The sequence below is a fragment of the Frieseomelitta varia genome, unplaced genomic scaffold (assembly GCF_011392965.1).
Source record: "Frieseomelitta varia isolate USP_RPSP 00005682 unplaced genomic scaffold, Fvar_1.2 scaffold_163, whole genome shotgun sequence".
Classification (NCBI taxonomy): Eukaryota; Metazoa; Arthropoda; class Insecta; order Hymenoptera; family Apidae; genus Frieseomelitta; species Frieseomelitta varia.
The window spans coordinates 1,194,045-1,216,671 of NW_025109339.1; the positions used below are offsets into that span (position 1 = coordinate 1,194,045).

Below are 22,627 nucleotides of genomic sequence, written 5' to 3' on the forward strand. Positions count from 1 at the left end.
TTAAAAAAAAAAAAAAAAAAAAAACCATAAATAGCGGTAAAGGAAAAACGAACGAAAAAAAGGAAATAGGAAATTTCGCACTTTTACCCGCCTGTATCGCGATAACCAAATATCGCGTCGACCCGTTATACTGTAACCACCTAACGGCTGAACTTAAATTGCGCACCGCCGCTGCATTATGCACTGTGGCCAGACCCCCGATTCGTACGTTTCTTTTTTTTTTTTCCCCACCCTTCTCTTTCAGAAACACACACCGCGTTAATCTCGCTTTTAAAGTCGTCGTTAACTCCGTCGAACGAGTACACACAACGCTTGAAAGCGTTGCCAGCCATCCCATTAACGCCCCCCCCCCCCAAGCGAAAGTAATTACGAGGAGAAAAATCACCGTGAAAATTATCGAATTTTCATCTTCTCGTGTTGCTGACGGCCGATAATCTCGTTCACGTGACTCGCATCTTCGGCAAAAGAAGTGAGATTTCGTGATGCTTACCGTACGATCGCCCAGGTTTCGTACACGGCAATTGAGGGTGGCCGTTTTGCCAACAAGCGCGGTGACGTTCCGCGACGCAGAGACGTCGAAGTAAGGCCCACGATCGAGCGGTTCCAGTGCTCGATTCTCGTGCATCTCCTGATCAGCCGTGCTCCAGGCGAGTCTTTGCACTTTAAGAAGAAACAACACACAGCGGAGAAAAAAAGGAACAAAGCACACTCGCGTGTATATAAATATAAATATATATAAGAATATATATATATATATATAGAGAGAGAGAGAGAGAGAGAGAGAAAGAGAGAGGAAGACATATACAAATGCAGAGGAAAGCAGCTTTCAATGGGCTCGTTTCAATCTCCAGATTGCGGTGGATTGTTCTTTGACCCGAAAGATTATTTCCCGTGCTTCGCCGCATCGCGAGCCGCTTTAACGCCAGAAATCGCGAGTAGAATGGAGAAAAGAGGGAAATGCTCGCCACGTTTCGTCGTTCGTTATCGGAATTTTGTTAACTCCTCGTGTTTACCGCGGAACTCTCGTACACGCCAGTGGGGGCGTGCACGATATACGGGCCAGAAGTGGCAAGAAATCATTTTAACGTGTCCCGAAGTGGTACGCGGTAAAAGGCCACGTATATTATGTATATGTATACATATACTGCACATATATATATAGTACATATATGTATATATTATATATATATATATATAGTCATATATCTCCCTCTTTCGAGTTCGGGCATAGACCTTGCCTGCGTTTCGTCATAAAGTATTAAAGTAGCTGGTGAAGTTTCAACGTCGCAGTTTCAGAAACTACTTTATCTTATAATACGTGGCAGTGAACTATCGCCGGCAACCCGTTCTGTCACGTTTCCCTCTTTGTGCGTGTCCCCGTGGAAAAATATATCGCGCCGCAGCCCGTAGCAGCCAGCCGCGTTATTATAACGAATGTTCACAATATTTTCATCCGACGCGTTGCTCTCGTGCACCGCGATTATATTCGTTATACCCGTTGCACCTGAAACTTTGTTCCGCCACCGGTTTCATAAACGGCAATCGACACGGTATACAGCACGAAAAAATTACCCCTTTCTCACATTACTTTATTATCTCCCTCCTGAAAAATTTTGTTTTTTTTCAGAGAGGAATAGTGTTTCAACGATGCGCACAGCACAGCAGGAAGAAGAAAGGGAAATTCAATCGAGCTGCGTTTTTAAAAGCCTCATTGTTCGGGCAAACGACCGATTACGCCGACCAATTCAAAAAAAAAAAAAAAAAAAAAAAAAAAATCCCCCTGGAACTGTTAAACACGTGGCCGATGAATTTCCACTTACCCGAAAACAATAGACCCAGGGTAAAAAATAAACCCTTCATTTTTTGTTTCTCTCTCTCATAGTCGATCCACACGATGTCGCTCGATATAATCGTCGCGTTTTACAAAAGGAACGAAAAAACAGAAGAAAAGAAGAAAATCCACCGCAGCTCTCGTTTCAACCGGTGGGCTGTAGAGGAGAGGAGGAGGAGGAGGGAGGGAGGGGCGGGAAGAGGAAGAGGAGGAGGAGGAGGAGGAGAAATGGAAGAGGAACACGAAGTGAGGAGGCAGCAAGGAACAAAAAAGAGTTTTCGCGTCTTCTACGCGATCGTTCTTCCTTCGGGGCAAAACTTTCACTTATCAGTTATTATTTTCATCGAAGCGATCCCATCCACGACGCGTTAATCTCCCCCTGGTGTGGTACGATAATCCAGAATCGAACGTTCGATACAGCATCTCAGCGAGACAAAAGCGCGTACAGATCAAAATCGCAATAGAGGATACGAATAGGGGATGGGCATCCGATTTTTGTATGGTTTTTCACTGGATGTCGCCATTATGTCTCCGCTATTCGAGATCTACGCGTTGGCATGCATAGAAATCGTCCCCGATACTTCTTTCCCATAATCGTCCGGTCTCTCTTCTTCACTTGGCGACACTAGTGCCTCTCTCCGTCTTCCCGCTAGAAACGTGCCTTTCTATCCGTGAACTGCCTAATTGACCATTACGATTACGGAGAAACGAACAACCCCTTCCTTCGCTTCTCCTTTTTTTTTTTTTATTCTGCCGTGTCGTTTGAAATCGAGCAACGTTTGAAAACGACCAAGACAACGGAAATATTCATTTACGTCGGGGCTCGTGCACCGCGACCTCTCCTTAAAATATATTCTATTATGCAAATGGAACCGGGTCTCAACTGATCTTCATTCTTCTCTCGTAGCGACGGCCCACGGAAAATTACTACCGCGTTCCCGGTATTCGACGTTGCTAAACGAAATGCTAACTTCGGCTAACGTCAAACAGGCGATCCGATCCCTGTCAATTGCAAAACGTGTCGTCCAACGAATTGGAGGAAATAGGAGCGTGCGTGTGGAGTGTGCGCTGCGCGCGGATGGATCTTCTCTCCGAAGCGGAGTTTTCACCCCGTTGAAACAAGGAGCGCGACGATCGTACAGGGTAACACGACGAAACTCGTGTACGAGTATCCGAGCGAAACTGACAGTGCATGCGACACGGCCCGGGAGAGACGCCCTGCCATCTGTCCTTGCACACGCCCCGCTTTCCCTCACCCGAAGTCAACGGGAAGATGGGGTAGACACCGTCCGGCGCAAGCGTATCCCTTTAGTTCTATTACAGGCACGCACACAACGGTGCATTACGGGGTGAACGTGCAGCATCCCTAGTCAAGAATCGAAATCCATGCCGGCCCGATCGTCGTCCTCGTCGTTGTCATTGTGGTACACGTGTCATACGCACCAACACACCTTATGCACCGTAACAAATTTCATGCAGCGCAGCGCAGACTGAGAGAGAGTGAGAGAGAGAGAGAGAGAGAGAGAGAGAGAGAAGAGTCAGTCTTTCGCGACGTTTTCCACAGGGCTGGTAAACGGGCTGGATCGAGCTAATCGTTTCGATCGTGTTCCGTAAGACAGTAAACAAAACGAGGTTTGTTTCCTCGAGTGTTTTTGACCATTGGAATTCTCCCCCCCCGCGATGCCCGATTAAAAATCACTCAAATATTTATCATTTACGCGGTGTTTGCAACCGTCAATTTAATACAGTCCTTTCGTTACGTTTTTTAACAAACAAGCATTCGGGAAAAGAGAAAATACTGTACTATCGTATACGTCACGCAGGATGTTTTATGTTTTGTCAAATTTAATAATAAATAATTAATAAAATATTTGTCAATTTTATTTTTGTCGTGCCGAATTACTCAAATTTCAACGCGACTGAAACCTAAATTCTTTAGGTATTATGTAACGTAAGGTATATTACGTTGCGCGTCCGCAAACCATACACGCGTGATATAAATCTGGAGAAAATTTGTTCAACGGAGACGTTATGCGAATTTGCCCGGTACGAGAATATACCGAAATAGGGTGCGCACTTCAAGGAAATCTTCAGCGGAACAAGATTCTAGCTAATCTCGGATATTTCGTGCTAGCGGAACAGACGTTGGGAATATCTTCGTTTACTTAAGGAACGTCGTTGCGCATTTTTCACTGGGACGTCAAGATGGTTTTACGAGAAAAGGGGTTGAATAATGGGCGTTCGTAGTATCAGTCGCTGGGAAGAAGAAACAAGTAGAAGCCCTGCGAGGCACCAAAGCATACCGTTCCCTTTTGTTCTTTCGAGTATAATGGACATGCATCGTATCTCTTTCTTGCTGCTTTTTAATGTACAATTTACACGAATGGAATTGAAAGAGAAATCGATGCCCTAAATCGTTAGAAGTGAAACGTACAAAAGACGTACGGCTTTGGTACCAAGGGACCACGGGCTTGAGTTTTCTCCCCTAGCGAGACTTCCCTTTTCCTTTCCCTCTTTCTTTTTGCCTCGGTAATCACGTAACAGCGCGCGATGATCGAAAGCTGTGGAAAAAGCGCGGATTCAGTCGGTGGTAAAACATGCAGCGCACGTTTCCCCGATAAGTTTATCTTCGAATTTATTTACGGTTCAGACGTTTAAAAGCGGCGGATATAAACGGGAATACAGCAATACAAATCCTGAAAGTGCATTGAAATTATTCTACAATCTAACGAAAATATTTTGTTGAAAATGATGAAATGAAGGATCGTAAAATACAATTGCAATGCATCATGTATTTTACGTTTGCACAACGTATTATTGAATATATTACCGAATCGTAACGTTACATTTTAATAAGCTAAAAAGATTCATTATAGATATAATTAATTAAGGCATTATAGATTATGCATAGCGTTTGTGTAATCATTTATGCGTGGTTATGAATACTTTCGATACTATCGACAGCATTCGTGACAGTGGGTATTTCATATTCGATGTTACAGTATCGATTGTACAGTTCGAGTTTCAAACTGTGAATTACACGATGATAGCGTGAACTTAACAGACTTTGGAGGTTATGAGACGGTACGGTGATGTCACGAGGACTTTAGTTACGATTTTTAAACGTAAAAATGTTGTTGTGCTTTCGTTGTTTAAGTGTATGGAGTGATTCGGTCGATCTGAATTTATTTTAAAATTATATCATTCGTTGTAATATGAGCATTTCTACTTCTTAAAACCGGTCGATTGCTTCGCGAAAGCAAACAGTGGTTCCTACAAATACCTGTTTCTCTGACACCTCGCAAAAATGGATGATCAAGCTTGTCCGAGATGCAAAACTACCAAATATCGAAATCCATCATTAAAAATGATGGTGAACGTTTGCGGGCACACGTTGTGCGAAAGCTGTGTTGATTTGTTATTCTTGAAAGGTTAGTGTTTTTTGAGGTTAATAATGAGGTAAGCAAAGACTCATTTGTATAATCTTGCAGGATCTGGATCGTGTCCCGAGTGTAAGATTCCTCTGAGAAGAGTGAATTTTCGCGTACAATTATTCGAGGATCCAATGGTGGAGAAGGAAGTGAACATAAGGAAAAAAATCCTCAGAGACTTCAACAAGAAAGAGGAGGACTTTGCAACGTTAAGAGAATACAACGACTACTTAGAAGAAATTGAAACGTTGATATATAACTTGGCTAATAATATTGATGTAATAGAGACGAATAAAAAGATAGAACAGTACAAGAAAGACAACAAAGAGCAAATAACAAAAAGCAAGTCGAAAATTGGTAGAAGTGAATACGAGTTGGAAGAAATGATCGAATTGGAAAAACAGAAAGAGGAGGAAAGAAGATTGGAAATAGTTAAAGAAGAGATGGAAGCTAAAAAGAAAAAGATCCGTGAAAAGGAAGCATTGATCGATGAGCTTACATTTTCAGAAGGAAATGCAAAGAATATTGTGGAGACGTTTGCTTCTGTCATGCAAGCATCGAAGAAGGAACAGAAGACAGCGTCTAGTAAAGTCAATCAATTTAGCACAGGAATTAAATTTGGCAATCAGGGAAGTCAGAATTACATGCCCATACCAAAGATCGAGGAAGGTCCTCTGTATTCTTACACCCCTATTAGACAAGGAATGGATGGTCCAACGCCACCAAGTTGGAGAGAATTGCAAGCTCGTGGATATATTTCTCATGTACGCGTCGAATCCGGGGCAGAAAGGGCAGGTGGATTCAAAGCACATGTTGCATGCTTAAGAGCATTGCAAGAATCCATGGCTGGCTTGTATTATAATCCTTCACAACGCCAAACAGAATTCACAACTGTATGATCGTATAGACTGTTTTAATACCAAGGAAATCATATCTCTAGTTTTATACATAGAACAGTATCTCTGATTGATCATCATTCAATAAGTAATACATGCCAAGTTAATTACATGTGACATAATAAGAAATTGTAGGTAAATGTGCCTTGTTGTATAATGTAATTTTTAGTATTGCGTATTGTATATTATAATATAAAAGCTACACCACTGTAGTACCTGGTTAAGTTCATACAATGAAAACAATCATTCTTTCATTATCTTGTAAAATAAAATTCATTTTGTTAAAAATAATAGTTTATATTAATTTTTCCTTTCGCCTTATCATTGACAAAGAATAAAGCTTTGTTTCTGTCAAAATGCTTACAGTGATTGAAATTAAAATTAAATATAACTATGAAGGTATAAATCATTGTAGATGGAATATAGAATTTTTACGCATAGAAGTAGGATAGATAGAAGGTGATTGTGATGAATTTCTTGGATTCCCTCATTAAGATGGTTAAATATAAAAGACGAACATCATTATAAATGTTTCGATCTGTCAAATAAAATATGTAAATCTTTATATATATATATATATTGTAAATTGAATAAGCCAAGTACTGCCATCTCTCGAAACAAACGTAAACGAAAAGGATGCAAGCTTCGATCGCTACGAATAGACAGATCACAAACGAGTTGATCAAGCAGTGAATGCGCCCAAAATATAATTTAATATATTAAATAATTTAATATATTTTTCTAAAATAGAATTAGAGAAATATAATTTAAGCAGAAATTTATTTCAGTCATCTCGTAAAGACTATTCTGTTTTGGATATTTCATAGAATTTTCTACATTTAGTGCATTCTACGTACAATTTTCTTTTGTTCATGTGAAAAATATTTATGAAAAAAATTTAATAAAATGTATTTAATTACCATTAGGCAGGATCCAGGCATCATTCCACAATCCATGTTATTCCATCTTTTATCCATCCACATGGATCCATTGATAAATTTGTAACATACTTATTTGTTGGACTAGTAGTTTAAAAAACTTAACACAAATATTCCACACCACTAAAACAGTCCCGACATTTGGAAAAAAAAGCAAATGAATAGCCAGAAGGACTAGACTACTGAAAAAAAAAACGCGATACAATAGACAGAAGAGCTATTACAAAACATTTCCTACTCAACAATTCAATAACCAGAGGTCTACTGTACGATTATCTACGTTACAAATCTGACAAACAAACTGTATCTTGTTTCGCAACACTAATTCACTAGCATTAATTGTGAAATAGAAAATCTTCAAAATCAAACGCGAAGAGTGCTTCGTCATGTTTAAAACTCCCGAAAATATGTACATAACGCTATTAAACTATGCACTCATGTTTAAAAATGCGTAACACTAATTCCGACGCGTTCAGTGCAACCATGCTGAAGGTTGTTGATGAACTACCAGCTCTGCACAGTTCTTGTTCAGCTGCATTAGGTGATTCAGGAGCAAAAGCAAACTTCCACGAACCCAATGGAAGAATTTGGGCATTTTGTAAATGTAACGCTAATTCAAGAAACGCGATCATTTATTATCGCAACACTAAGAGAAAAACTAATTGGAAGAGTATCGCAATACTAAGAGTAGGAGTAACTGGAAATTGCGATGAAACAATATCGCAACATTAAAATTAAATTCAATGAAAATTACGATGAACAATATAAAACTGAACGAACAGAAAGCTAGTTATTAGATATTCTAACAATCTAAAATTAATTAATAGCAATGACTATATAATTTAATTTAAAAATAGAAATATTACACTAACACTTAAAACAAGATAAATTTTAAAAACAACTATAAAAATTCGAATCAAAATTGCAAAAGACAATCGCGGTGTCATAATTCGCAACTCTAAAGCAAACACGATTATCATTTGTTCGCAACTTTAAAATAAATCGTAAATAATTTCTCGTAACACTAATAAACAGGCACGAAACTAATTCGCAATTCTAATTTAACCCGTGATCAATCTGTCGCAACAGTAACAAAAAAAATTCGCGGTATGCCCAAAACGATGACATACAATGATGAAGAGGAAAAAAAATATAACTACAAATACTAAAAGAGCATAGTGACAAAGTAGTAACGAGAATGACTTCCCATGCTCCGGAATCATTTAAATGATCCAGAGAATGAGAAGCCATTTGCTGTGACCCTCTTCGTGGCAGTTTGCCGGGCCTCTTCGGCTTTTAGCCTCTTCTTTCTTTAAGCGCAATGCCCGCTGAAATTTACGTCTAGCTCGAGTTTTTCTAATCGGAAACTAAAAAATAAAGGCGAAATAATAATATAAATCGCGAAAGTTAACTCTAATGCACATGGACGACCATTTCACCGTAATCACTTAAAAATAGCTATTAATTTTATTATCACCATGGAAATGTTTACAGAAACTTATATATATTGTAACCATAATAGAAATTCTTCATTCGTTATTTAAATTCCATAATGTAATCTTCATTAAATTATTAGTAACTGTATATTTTGTTATATTGATATTATTTTTATATAAACAACTAAAATTAATTATGGTGTTATTATTAATTTGTAGTATTGTGATATAAATTTAAATTATCGTAATCTCTACAGGGCAACAAACACTAGCGCCACGTAGTGGCGAAATTGTGGAACCAAGACTTCGTAGTCCATATTATGAATATAATTTATTTTAATTATTTGCACCAATAAGTAACGTTAATTAAGCGTGCAGTTTGCAGATACGCCCCATGGTTATAGATGTAGCATGCTAATGCGGGAAAAAATAATTTATTTTATTCTACGTTAAATCGTTTTCAATTGTAGTCAAGGTTGTTAGTTCCAGCAATGCGCCAGAATGTGGCGCTGGTGTTTGATACCACGTAAAACAGAAAAATATTCATTTGCAAAAAAATCTAATTTAGAGAATTAAATTGGAAAATTTTGTAATTGTATCATCTTAATTAGACTCTCAGCTTCAATTCTATACCCAATTTGAACCGTAATATGCAGAAATAAAAATTTTAAAAAATTGTTAGTACGAGGTAGTTACCGACAGATAGCGCCACCATGTCAAAAACTGAGTAAATTTGAACTAATTGCAAAAAAACCCTGATTAAGAGGAGTAATTTGACAAGTTTTGAAATTGCGTCGTCCGTTTAAGACTCTTATCTTTTGTTATATGTTTCATTTACGTCTCAAGGTGTATCAATAAAGATTTTCAGAATTCATTATTGCTAGGATAGCTCAGGTGGAAAGTGCTAGTAACTGTTTATAGGAATATTTTGTGTTTCTTTGTATCTCTTTTTGTCTTACTGAGTGCAAAATCTGTTCTTAGTTAATCCTTGATCTACTGTTATTATTTTTTAAATGTTTTTGATTACAGTGGCACTTAACCCCAACGCACTTAACCTTAAACCATGGATTTTCTCTTTCAGAATGTTTCTTTCAAAGCTTCTTACGCTCAAGCTACTCAACAATCACAATTCCATACACGAGAACTAGCAGTCATATTAAACTCCATGAAAGATACTTGGATTCAAGAATTCAATGTTGAAGTTGTCAACTAACTGGCCCATCGAATATTAAATTTATATTTAGAATTTCTCAAGGCTGAGTTTGTTTATACTAGGATAATAAGGACACGACTGACAGGTTAACTGATAATCATACGGAAGTAAACATTAAATCTCATTTCTTGGGAATTTGATGAATCGTTTTTAAATCTAAATGCATAATATCTTGTAACGTCTGTCTTATTTTGCATAGTATTATTAGAATCATTGTCCAGATCATCTTCAAGAACTGGTTGAAATAATCCAGGCCACACATATCTTGAGCTTTTGTTGCCAGATGTATATTCAATCTGAAGACATTCCAAACGTACATAAATCCATCTAAATAAATTATGATAATACATCGTATTGGATATATCTATTAGCAGAAAAAGTAGTCTGTTCCTTATGTAGGGAAGAAAATCAAGTGGTTATATTTTGTAAAAACTTTGACCTCCAGCCATTACTTTTACACAATTCTAGATCATGTCACAAAGAAATAATGTTCCAATCGTGCAAGAACAATCTTTTTCTTAGTTACCTTCATTCCAGATTTCTGCTACATCATTACCTCTGATACATAAACTGCAAGCTGAAAATATTAGAAACTATGCTCTTGCCACCACCAAGATGCATCAAGAGACAGCTTATTATCTTCAGCTCTTTCAACAACTCTTTTAGTGATTTGAATGTTCAAAAATGATAGTAGACATAAACCAGTTGTTTCTACCAAAGAAACCAGGAAACGCAAAATAGCTAACAGAGCAGACTTCCTTAGAAGATATCTTTTTGCTACTGCTGCCTGTCAAAGATTAAATCTAGGATCCTATTCAAAATCATCCAGTGAATTTTCAAAGTGAATTTTGTATAGCTGTTATTAGACAAATACGATAATCCCAAAGTCCTTGAAGCACCAGCTCTAATAAAGATGTTTTCCTCTTCTTTACAGAACTTGAGATAAAAATCCACATCACGAGAATTGTCAAATGCCTCAACAGTTCCTATCCAAAAGATGTTATGAGCGATGATTTCTCTGTTCTGACAGAAGACTAATTAGATTAAAGTTATTTATATTTTCAATTATTTTATAACGTGGTTTTCAGGCAAATTACTAACATCAAATCTCCTGACATCTTAATTGAGCTATCCAAATTTGAACATATTATTTGAACTATAACTCTTTGTGTAAATAATGTAAAGCCAGAACTGGATATATTTGTCTGCTATGTAGCTCCAGGCTTCACTCTTAGACAAGATCATTGGGATCTAATTGTTTAAAATATGGACACTAAATCAACTGCATTCTAGCAGATGATTTTAATGCTTATCATTCTAATTGGAATTGCACATACAGATAGCAGTGGTAGAAGATTTCATAATGCCGTGAAAATTGTTGATTTTCTATTACACAATGACAACTCTTGTACATATATTAAGGTACACAAAACTTTTATTTGCAATATTGTTCTCTTATTCCCTACTATGAATATTTGTGACAAAATTGATACATTTGTATACGATGAAACTCGGAGTTGTGATCACTGCCCTATTTGTTTTAACATTAATATACATAAAAACTGTTTCGAGAAAGATTAAACAATAAAGACATAAACATATGTATAATTTATTGGACTGAATACAGTGATGCTTCATCAGTAAAGGAATATAAATATAATAAGAATATGAAATATAAAATAAGAATATAAAAAGAATATAACGATTCAGAGATTGATGGTAATTGGGATGAAAAATTTATTATACATTTAATTATTTACATCTGTTTAAAAATATTAGAAAGAATTGATTAAAATAATTTTTATCTTTTTTATATATTTGGACGTATCAAATCAATATTTCTATAAATACTGTTACTTTTTATCCCGAGTTTAGTTTCGCGCGGAATGCGCGCGTATTGGGTTTAAATTAGTTAACGATTACAGCGCCAGTACACTGTGACACTTCCTACGATTCTCGAACTCGAAATCGATATTGCTCATGATCGATTTTTAAACAATAAGTATGGCGGAATCAAGCAGATCGCATCTGCAAAGAAGAAAATATAATCCAGAAGTAAGTATCATCCCAAAGCACTTGTGCAACAATTTTAATCAATAGCTATTAGATTTATGTTTGCGTTGTGAATTTTTAAATTGAAAGTTGCATTTTTGACTTCATTTCAGCGAGATCTGTTAGATTACTGAAGTGTATTATTTTTACAAATAATTATTATTACATATGATTTTCAAGAATTAAAAATAATAGCATACAAATATTCGAACACACTGTACCAAGAGTTATTTATAATCTTATACCTAAATTTAGTATCAATTCTAATTACTGCAAATGTTGTGACCTTGTAACGTTGATTAACTCAATCAGTGTTCTGGCACACTATTATTAAATTCATCATGATCCTGAAAATTAGAATCTTCTCTTTGCAACTAGCCCGCGAAACCTGTTGTAAAATTTATTTTCCTCATTTCATTGATTTTGTCATTTTATTAGGGCTAAACAATGAAATGTTAGGATTTCTTGAATTTTTGTTGTTCAACTCCAATGTTTGAAGTTCAACAAATGAACGAAAAGTAATCATACAGGTTTAGTTTTAAGATTTCATTGTAAAGGAAAGATTTTTATTATTCAACATCATGATTAATCAGTTACGACAAAAATTTTTCAGTGATAAAAAGAAACTTCTTTTTGGGGAGAAGTTTGTATTCTTATAATTTTCGAGAAAACAAATTCTTACTTTTTCGCTTGTTGGGTAGTGTAAAACTAAATATGTATCTTTGAACGAAACAAGCAGAAGATTGTTAAAGATGAAACTTCACTATTTAAAATAAAGCCAAGTTAATTATTCTACAATTTCTTTTTCAGGTAATTGTAACATTTTAAAACATTGACATTTTTTTTATCTAGTGTATAAATAGTTTTGTTCTTCTTTAAGAATTTCTTATGGATTTTGTGTATTTGAGTCAGACCAGAGTATTTTATTTTTTATTCCAAGTTAACATTTCGTTCGAAATGCGCGCGCATTTGGTTCAAATTTGTTATTGACTACAGCGCCAACGGTGGAATACGCAACATACTTCCTACGATTCTCGAACTCGAAATCGATATTCCTCATGATCGAAATGTAACTGGAAAGTGGCGGTTAAAAGTGGCGGTTAAAGATGGCGGAGAATGAAGACGAAAGTATTATCCAGGAAAATCAACCAGAAAGAAGTGCAGAAATTCTCAGGTAAGAATTTAAATCGGTAACTGTTAGATTTGTGTTTGTGTTGTGTATGTTTAAGATGAAACATACGTTTTTGGCTTCAGTTCAAAATTTAACCAAATAATTACTACATATAATTTTCAACAATTAAAGAAATAATAGCATATGAATATTTTATTTCCATATATACCTCATTTATAATATCATTTAATTAATACGCGTGTGTTTAATCATTCATTGAACATTATGGTAACCAAATCATGTAGTGCTTTGGAAATTTTCGAGCAGATTTTCCTTCAATTGTCGATTTCAATTGTAAGGTTATTGACAGATCATCTCGTATGTCTTTTTAATAGAATTTGAAGTTGTTTTTCTTTCGTTTGCGTTTATTTGACATATTTTTTCTGACTTTCGTTTATTTGACATATTTTTTCTGACTTCAGTTTCTCTTTGTGCAGGTGCTTCATTGCAGATAGCATAGAACACATAGATGCCACGATCATTAATGGACAATTTGATGAACTCACGGAAATTTGGCAATATTTTATTCGTCTTGGGTAACATTTGGTATACAATTCATATATATTTGAGATACAATTCACAATACGTAATTTCGTAATTATTTGGAATACAAAGATGAAAATGGAAAAGATTAAATTAATCAATATTTTATTTGGATATATACCAGCTTAATGGTATACATATGCTATCAAATGGATGTATATTCTTGTATTAAATTATCAAATTCATAGTTTCCATACTTTACCGTATTATATGTTGTTTATTATTATTACTGTACTTGCTTTTTTCATACGTTTTTTCAACGAAATTGAAACGGTTCAAAATAAGATTTCACACGCGTTTATTGTGGTATTGCTTCTTAAATATATTTAACTAATTTTGAATTAGAAATTATGATTTGTACAAACATTTCGACTATTGATACATTACTAATATGTGTACTTCCTACTCTAATAACAAACATTCAAAATACAATAATTGTCTTTCATTTACAGTATTCAGTATTGAGAAGAACTTTATAATTTACAGTTAACATCTTTAATATATATTCAAGTTTCTTTATAATCATGTTCTACAAAAATAGTAATATTTTCTAAATGAATGTATCCTCCCTCCTCCCCTCCCCTTTCCCCTCTAATCAACTTTATTTTCAGAAAGTTTTTGTGACCGCGCGCAATGCGGTAGGTAGAGTCAGTGTTTGTCACGAAGTATTTTCATATTTTTTTGAGTAAAATGGCTTTTGTTAAATTAAATAATTCATTTAATTTATAATTCGCGAAGTTAGAGTCAGTGAGGTTGCCGATGTTACTTGAACGCGCGTTGATAGTCTTTTATTTTTATTTTTCTATATTTTTTCTTAGTCTTTCTCATTCATTTTCGGTATATTAGAGTCAGTGCTCAAGAGGATAAGGAGATCAAGAACGTAAGTATTGTACTTTAATTCACTCAATTTTTCAAATTTGACAATGAAGTATAATGTTTATCGTTTTGTTACAGACGCTTTATGCTACATGTTTTGTTACAGATCTTCTGCAGTCTCTGTATCCCCTACTCCTCAAAGAATCTTATGACGCTTCAAAACCTAGAAATGTAATTATTTTTCCATTGTATTTAAATTTTATTCCCTACAATTTTCTCTCTATTGAAGTGAAACGTAAAATTATAATTATAAATTAAGAACATTTCACATTATTAATCCCAATTTTTATCATTTATAAAATTTCACTTTTAATAACACTGTGTCTTTAGAAACGAAATGTTTTATGTCTTTTCAGAAATTTTTCCTTTCCACCATGGGATTCTCAGTGATATCCACTTGACGAGAGATAACTTTCCCTGCTCCAGTGCAACATCTATGATAACGTTCTTCACATCTATCGCGTGAGTCGCATGCATTTATGTTCCTCCGGTCACTCAATCATGTCGTAGGACGATAGGTCCGAATCGGCACGGGTGACTGGTTGTATACGTAGAATTTTTGGTGAGCATAGTGACCTTGGGTATATTTTATACCCTTGAGTAGTAACAACTTTTTCAAGTTTTTTATGTATTAGATCAGGATAGGGCTTCTTGCACATCGCGATTTTAACAATTAAAATATACACTTATAGTAATTACTTATAAAATCAAAATATATCCAGTATGAATGTTTGCAAAAGTAAAATATCCATATGAATATCCATGTAAATAGGTAAATTATAAATGTTTATAAACAATTATTATTAAAACGATTTCGTTTGAGCATTTGATAGTAGAGAAGATGGATACCCTCCGACTTCGTTGCTATGAAGGATGCAATTATTATTTATTCATACTGATGATATATGATTTTGTTATGATAATTAATAATTAATAAATTTCGTTTTCCCATTTATAATAGCATTGATTGATTTAATTAATTAAGTTCTGTAATTATAAACTTCAGTAGAATATAAAATATAATAAACTAGATTTTTTCCGATGAAAAATGTATGAAACTTTATGTGCAAGAAGATACTTCGCGACAGGCAGATTTTTGAATCAAAGTAACAAGTTTGAACACTTTTTTCGCATTTTCGAAAATGTGCTTTGACGAAGAAGTCGCCTGAGATTGTTTTTCATTAATGTTTAGAGTCAATTGTTTGATTTTGATTGTTTAAATCAAGTGTTTGATTTCATATCATTTCTAATAAATTCAATTCTTTGTCTTTATTCTCTTACAATTTCAATAATTTCTGAAAGAGTCATTATAGTTTGAAATAAAATAATTCAGTAGTCCGTTAGATATTACAAATTATATAAACTAATTATTTTTTTAGTTTAGGATTTTCAGGTTTAATCCCTGCCGTGTTCATTGTCAGGATCTCACTCACGTGCTCAGGTGCTACTTGGGTGGGTGAAAGACATTGGGCACGATGACCATAGTTTGTAATTTTATAAAGTTTCTCAGCGACTGACAATGTGTTAGCAATTATCGTGCACGTCGTATTTTCCGCATGTGTGTGTGTGTGTTTAGGATGTGGAATTGCGACGTTTCTATTGTTTCATTCATTACTAACATTTAAAATATTTACGCAGTTTGAAGTATGAATTTATTATAACAGTATCTATTAAATACACTATAATTATATTAATAATTATATAATCAATTGTAACAATGATTCCATTTCATTCTGCACGTAAAATTTCTATGAAAATTATATGTATTTTTTTCTCAATTATTAATATCTCATCATATAGCTATAAACGTATTTTAGTCACGTTTTACGCAATGGTCGCTATCCATTGTCAGTCGATTTCAGGAAAATGGTACGTAAATTAGAGTGTGAAAGTTGTGTGCTAAGCTCGGGCGTCGGAGGTGTCCCGGGACGTCCTCTCTAGTTTAGGTCTCTGCGCCCGGGTGGTGTGTATGAGAATCGTGGAGTGAATGTGTTGGTGTGCCTGTTTTGCCATTTTTTAAATATAGGGGCCCTGGATAGGATAGGTAGCTTACTTTCTGGTATGAATGTGTTTAATTATAAGTAGGTAGGGCCGGGCAGGTTGGCACAGTCTGTGGTCGCGTGTCCCTCTTTCGCGTGTCCAACCTGTTTCAGGAAATCTAATTTGAAAAGTCGACAGTGAAACTGGTACAAATGGAGCATGCCACTTGTTTCTGGTTTTACTCTTCGATTTTTCGAATTTAACATCGCGATCGCGGTCGCGGGTAGGCCGCGAGTAGGTTCCGAAACGAACGTTCATGTAGGTATAGCTCGAGCACGCACATTCGAACGGCCAACGATCACTATGATCGATGGTCGTCCATGTGTATTGATTAGATTTCGCGATTTATATTATTATTTCACCTTTATTTTTTAGTTTGCGATTAGAAAGACTCGAGCCAGACATAAATTTCAGCGGGCATTGCGCTCGAAGAAAGAAGAGGCTAAAAGCCGAAGAGGCCCGGCAAACTGCCACGAAGAGGGTCACAGCAAATGGCTTCTCATCCTCTGGATCGTTCAAATGATTCCAAAGCATGGGAAGTCATTCTCGTTACTACTTTGTCACTATGCTCTTTTAGTATTTGTAGTTGTATTTTTTTTTCCCCTTCATCATTGTATGTCATCGTTTTGGGCATATCGCGAATTTTTTTTGTTACTGTTGCGACAGATTGATCACGGGTTAAATTAGGGTTGCGAATTAATTTCGCGCTTGTTTATTAGTGTTACGAGAAATTATTTACGATTTATTTTAGAGTTGCGAACAAATGATAATCGTGTTTGCTTTAGAGTTGCCAATTATGACACCGCGATTGTCTTTTGCAATTTTGATTCGAATTTTTAAAATGATTCGAGTTGTTCTTAAAATTTATCTTGTTTTAAGTGTTAGTGTAATATTTCTATTTTTAAATTAAATTATATAGTCATTGCTATTAATTAATTTTAGAGTGTTAGAATATCTAATAACTAGCTTTCTGTTCGTTCAGTTTTATATTGTTCATCGTAATTTTCATTGAATTTAATTTTAGTGTTGCGATATTGTTTCATCGCGATTTCCAGTTACTCCTACTCTTAGTATTGCGATACTCTTCCAATTAGTTTTTCTCTTAGTGTTGCGATAATGAATGATCGCGTTTCTTGAATTAGCGTTACATTTACAAAATGCCCAAATTCTTCCATTGGATTCGTGGAAGTTTGCTTTTGCTCCTGAATCACCTGATGCAGCTGAACAAGAACTGTGCAGAGCTGGTAGTTCATCAACAACCTCCAGCATGGTTGCACTGAACGCGTCGGAATTAGTGTTACGCATTATTAAACATGAGTGCATAGTTTAATAGCGTTATGTACATATTTTCGGGAGTTTTAAACATGACGAAGCACTCTTCGCGTTTGATTTTGAAGATTTTCTATTTCACAATTAATGCTAGTGAATTAGTGTTGCGAAACAAGATGCGGTTTGTTCGTCGGATTTGTAACGTAGATAATCGTACAGTAGCCCTTCTGGTTATTGAATTGTTGAGTAGGAAAGGTTTTGTGATAGCCCTTCTGGCTATTGTATCGCGTTTTTTTTCAGTAGTCTAGTCCTTCTGGCTATTCATTTGCTTTTTTTTTCCAAATGTCGGGACTGTTTTAGTGGTGTGGAATATTTGTGTTAAGTTTTTTAAACTACTAATCCAACAAATAAGTGTGTTACAGATTTATCAATGGATCCATGTGGATGGATAAAAGATGGAATAACATGGATTGTGGAATGATGCCTGGATCCTGCCTAATGGTAATTAAATACATTTTATTAAATTTTTTTCATAAATCTTTTTCACATGAACAAAAGAAAATTGTACCTAGAATGCACTAAATGTAGAAAATTCTATGAAATATCCAAAACAGAATGGTCTTTACGAGATGACTGAAATAAATTTCTGCTTAAATTATATTTCTCTAATTCTATTTTAGAAAAATATTATTATTTTATTATAATCCTTGCCTAAGCGGCTTAGGATGCTCCCGGTTTACAATTAGTTTACATCTTTCTTTCTTATTTTCTACTTCTATTGCTAATCCTTAATGTCTACATCTTATGGATCTAATTTGTGTTGTGCTCATCTTCTTGTAGGAACTATAAGTAAAAAGTAAAAAAAACTATCTTCTACTGGCTTCTATTATTGCTTTTTCTTTGGTATTGTTTTTCTGTTTTTTGTCTTTGGTATTGTTTTTCTGTTTTTCTGTCCTTTCTAATCCTCTGTCCTGCGTTTCCTTTATATGTTTATTCCTCCCAATCCTTCTAACCTCCTCCTCTTCTACGTGGTCGTTTGCCTCTTCTGCGCTTCTCCTTTTTCTTTCCCGCTGTATTCTCTTCATCTGCTCTAGCCCTTCCCGGCGCCCCTCAGAACTTCTTCTACTCTCAGGTCTCCTTTCGTAGCCTCATATCTTTCTATCACATACCTTATTGTTTCTTCTTCCTCTTTGCATTTTCTACACCATCTTCCTCCTCTCTCCAGTGTTGCCTTCCCCTAACTTCGTTGCCGCATCTAAACCTTGCTATCAGGCTTCTTTCTTTCTTTCTCATCCTCCGCTTTAGATATTCTGGCCTTTCTTTCGTTGCAATTTTTTTGTAGTGTACCTTGTTCTTTGACTCTTCAATCTTTCTTCTCCTGCTTTCCCCTTCCATCTCCTCTATCCTTTTCCTTACTCTCTTTGCAACTCCCTCTGTGTTTCCTTTCTCTTCCTCTCTAGCTCTTCCCGTCCAATCCTCACTGATTCCCAGTTTTCTTCTCAGTCCTCTTCTTCTTTTTTCTCATACACTTAGATTTTTCTCCCCCCTCTGCCTTTCCATCTTCTTTATACATTCTCTCACTAACTTCTTGTCTAAATTTCTTGCCCTTTTTTCATACATAAACGCTCTCCTCACTGCTTTTGTTCGTATTTCCTCCTCTTGTGTCTCCTCTCTCAATATGTAATTTGGTGTGACATTGTTCAGCCCTAAGATCCACTTCATATATCTCCTCTTGATATTGTCCAACCTTCCTTCATCATTCCAGCCACACTCTCCACTAAGGCCACGAACATCTTTATCCTTCTTTCGAAGTCTTCCTTAAATAACCTTTCTCCAATGTGCCACGTTCTTTTCATCGCCACCACCTTATCCTTTCCTGTATGTGTTTCTTTGCTTTTCCGTTCTTTTCCATTATGTAGCCCAGATATTTCATATCCTTTACCTCTTCCAGTTCCTCCTCTCCCCACCTCCATTCTCTCCTTCTCCTTCCTCTTTCTCTGCTTCTTTCGAAAAAGAGTACCTCAGATATTTACAGTCAGCCTTTTCCTCTCTACATACTTCCTAAACATCTTTTCAGCATCCCCTTCATCCACACTTCTGACGTCGCTAAAAGCACGCTGTCATCCGCCTACACTATCGTCCGCACCTTCTCTCTTCCTATCACAATCCTTTCCTCCTGCACCTTGTTCATGTCCTTTTCTAAGTCCGACAAAAATGCATTGAAAAGGGTTGGGCTTAGCTGGCATCCTTGTCTCACTCTTCTTGTTATCCAGAATTATCCTTGTCATCTCCTCTTGCTGTTGTCTTCTGTTCTCTCCTCCTCGATCTTCACCATATTTTTTGTTTCCCTGTATATTTCTGTTATTCTCCTTCTTAAGTTCCTCTTTACATCCATTAGAAAAATATGAATTTGTAGAAGACATTCGCATTCTAGCAAATCTTTACAATTACATTGGTTTCTTTGATTGATAAAATCAATCAGTGAACAGAATGCGCTCACAGTAAATTTACGAATATTAACTAATTGTGCCTGTGGTTCAGTTTAAACTGTGAACTAAAAGGAGGAAAGAAATTTTCACCGTCTAAACTGAACTGTAGGTTGCGTAGTTCTTAGCTTCATATCGTTTTACAAACTTCAATGTTTGTAAAACGATATCAATTACCAGGTCTCACCACGAGGAGGTGACTACGCACGAGACCCGCCCGGGCCCTAATCCCAACCACCCTCCATTAACACACATACAAATAACTCGGCATTCTTAAGGAATGCAGAGATTTTATTCTACTTGGCCCGGGGTTACGAACAAAAGAGACAAACGTTCCATAGTTCAATCTCAAACTTAAGTCTAAATCTTAACTCTAAAGCGCAGGTATGAGGATTGAACTATGGAAATCTGTCTCTCGAACAACGATCGCGTTAACAATCATACAATCATACATTACATACATTACATACATTACATGTATTACATACATTCCATACGAATGCGAGTCATACAATATGTCGCAATCACTCGCAGCCTTTCATACTAACCACACACTCATCCAGCATGAAAGTTACATAACAATTGTACAATAATTCACAGCCCTAACATCGCATTCTGTATCAAAGACACGTTTATCGAACTTTGAAACGAAATTAGGAGAACAAAACTGTTACCACGGTTCAGTATCGTGTTTTGCAAGGGATATAACGCGAAATGAAACCGCGGTTTGTTACTGTCATTGTACTAGAGTAGAGTTTCCAACTTTCGCTGTCAGTGTATCAAATCGGAGTTCGAGCACTTAGAGGCAAGTAGTTTCGCGCTACCCCCAACGACACAGTGGGGTTCCGAAGAACCACTGAGCCGGATTACAAAGGACGCTAGACTACAAGAACCTACCACGTCCATTCGGACGAGGCTGCAGTCCCCCGATTTGACACACTGGCAACGAAAGTTGGAAACTCTACTCTAGTGCAATGACAGTAACAGAAGTAACTCTACTCTAGTGCAATGAGAGTAACAGATATATCTCTACTCTAGTGTAATGACAATATCAATAGTAACAACGGATGAAAAAAGAGAAGAGAGGAGCTGTCCCTAATTTCGTCTCCAGTTAAATAAACGTGTCTTTGTACAGAATGCGTTCACAGTGAATTTACAAATAATAACGATCTTATAATTAACTAAAGCTAAACGCACGCAGCTTAAAGCTAAGACGTACGCATCCCACGATGTCACTGTGAGATCCCTCGTCGTCTCAGATGTTATTTATCTTATAATTAACTAAAACTAAACGTACGAAACTTAAAACTAAACGCACGCAACTTAAGTCTAAGGCGCACGCATCCCACGATGTCCATGCGTGATCCCTCGTCGTCCATCGATGGCCCGCTGGGGGCCCAATAGTTTACTTATCAACTAATTGTACCTACAGTTCAGTTTAGATCGAGAAATAAAGAATAAGCAGAAATTTTCACGATCTAAACTGAACTGTAGGTTGCGTAGTTCTTAGCTTGATATCGTTTTACAAACATTAAAGTTTGTAACATTTTAATGTTTGTAAAAAGATATCAGTTACCAGGTCTCACCACGAGGAGGTGACTACGCACGAGACCCGCCCGGGCCCTAATCCCAACCACCCTCCATTAGCATATATACAAATAACTCGGCATTCTTAAGGAATGCCGAGATTTTGTTCTACTTGGCCCGGGATTACGAACAAAGGAGACAGACGTTCAGTAGTTCAATCTCAAACTTAAGTCTAAATCTTAACTCTAAAAGCGCATGTATGAGATTTAACTATGGAAATCTGTCTCCCGATAACGCTCGCGTCATACAATATACAATCATACAATCGTACAATCATACAATCATACAATCATACATTACATTCAAGCATACATTGCATCCATCACATACGATCGTACGTTACATACATTACATACAATCATACATTGCATCCATTACATACGATCATACATTGCGTACAGTCATGCATTCCATACATTCCATACATTCCATACATTCCATACATTCCATACATTCCATACATTCCATACATTCCATACATTACATACATTACATACATTACATACATTCCATACATTACATACATTCCATACGAATGCGAGTGGTAGAGTACGTCGCAATCAATCGCAGCCTTTCATACTAACCACACACTCGTCTAACATGAAAGTTACACAATAATTGTACAATAATTCGCAGCCCTAACATCGCATTCTGTATCAAAGACACGTTTATCGAACTTTGAACGAAATTAAGAGAACAAAACTGTTACCACGTTTCAGTATCGTGTTTTGCAAGGGATATAACGCGAAATGAAACCGTGGTTTGTTACTGTCATTGTACTAGAGTAGAGTTTCCAACTTACGCTGTCAGTGTATGAAATTGGAGTTCGAGCACTTAGAGGCAAGTAGTTTTGCGCTA

General features: G+C 36.1%; 2 protein-coding genes and 2 long non-coding RNA genes across 7 annotated transcripts in view; 3 read left to right on the forward strand and 1 right to left on the reverse strand.

Annotated features, from left to right (window-relative positions):
* Nucleotides 1–7,570, reverse strand: part of LOC122538346 (SPEG neighbor protein-like) — a 68,011-nt gene extending 60,441 nt beyond the window's left edge. The window contains exons 1-2 of one of the 3 annotated variants that reach the window (XM_043672348.1): nucleotides 7,079–7,570; nucleotides 491–660 (exon numbers count right to left, since the gene is read on the reverse strand). In XM_043672348.1, the coding sequence (XP_043528283.1) occupies nucleotides 491–625 (135 nt within the window). In that variant the 5' untranslated portion in view covers nucleotides 626–660; nucleotides 7,079–7,570. Of the gene's footprint in view, nucleotides 1–490; nucleotides 661–1,820; nucleotides 3,051–7,078 lie in introns of those variants that run through there. The other 2 variants (XM_043672356.1, XM_043672338.1) reach the window with 2 other exon arrangements.
* LOC122538333 (CDK-activating kinase assembly factor MAT1) lies at nucleotides 4,865–6,446 on the forward strand. Its single transcript, XM_043672313.1, has 2 exons — nucleotides 4,865–5,262; nucleotides 5,323–6,446. Exons 1-2 carry the CDS (start codon nucleotides 5,139–5,141, stop codon nucleotides 6,159–6,161), a joined length of 963 nt encoding a protein of 320 aa, XP_043528248.1. The 5' UTR covers nucleotides 4,865–5,138; the 3' UTR covers nucleotides 6,162–6,446.
* Nucleotides 7,571–9,231: 1,661 nt separating the features above from the next.
* On the forward strand, nucleotides 9,232–11,439 carry LOC122537957. Of its 2 annotated transcripts, none has more exons than XR_006308749.1 (2): nucleotides 9,232–10,595; nucleotides 10,680–11,439. It is a non-coding gene; the product is annotated as an uncharacterized LOC122537957 (long non-coding RNA). The 2 variants fall into 2 exon arrangements; XR_006308748.1 differs by having other exon boundaries at nucleotides 9,232–10,586.
* A 2,693-nt stretch (nucleotides 11,440–14,132) lies between these two features.
* LOC122537962 lies at nucleotides 14,133–14,823 on the forward strand. Its single transcript, XR_006308750.1, has 3 exons — nucleotides 14,133–14,391; nucleotides 14,494–14,558; nucleotides 14,744–14,823. It is a non-coding gene; the product is annotated as an uncharacterized LOC122537962 (long non-coding RNA).
* Nucleotides 14,824–22,627: the final 7,804 nt, after the last annotated feature.

Coding starts and splice junctions, on each gene's coding strand:
- LOC122538333 (XM_043672313.1), top strand. CDS start 5,139: ATGGATGATCAAGCTTGTCCGAGATGCAAAACTACCAAATATCGAAAT. Junction 5,263..5,322: donor TGATTTGTTATTCTTGAAAG/GTTAGTGTTTTT, acceptor ATAATCTTGCAG/GATCTGGATCGTGTCCCGAG.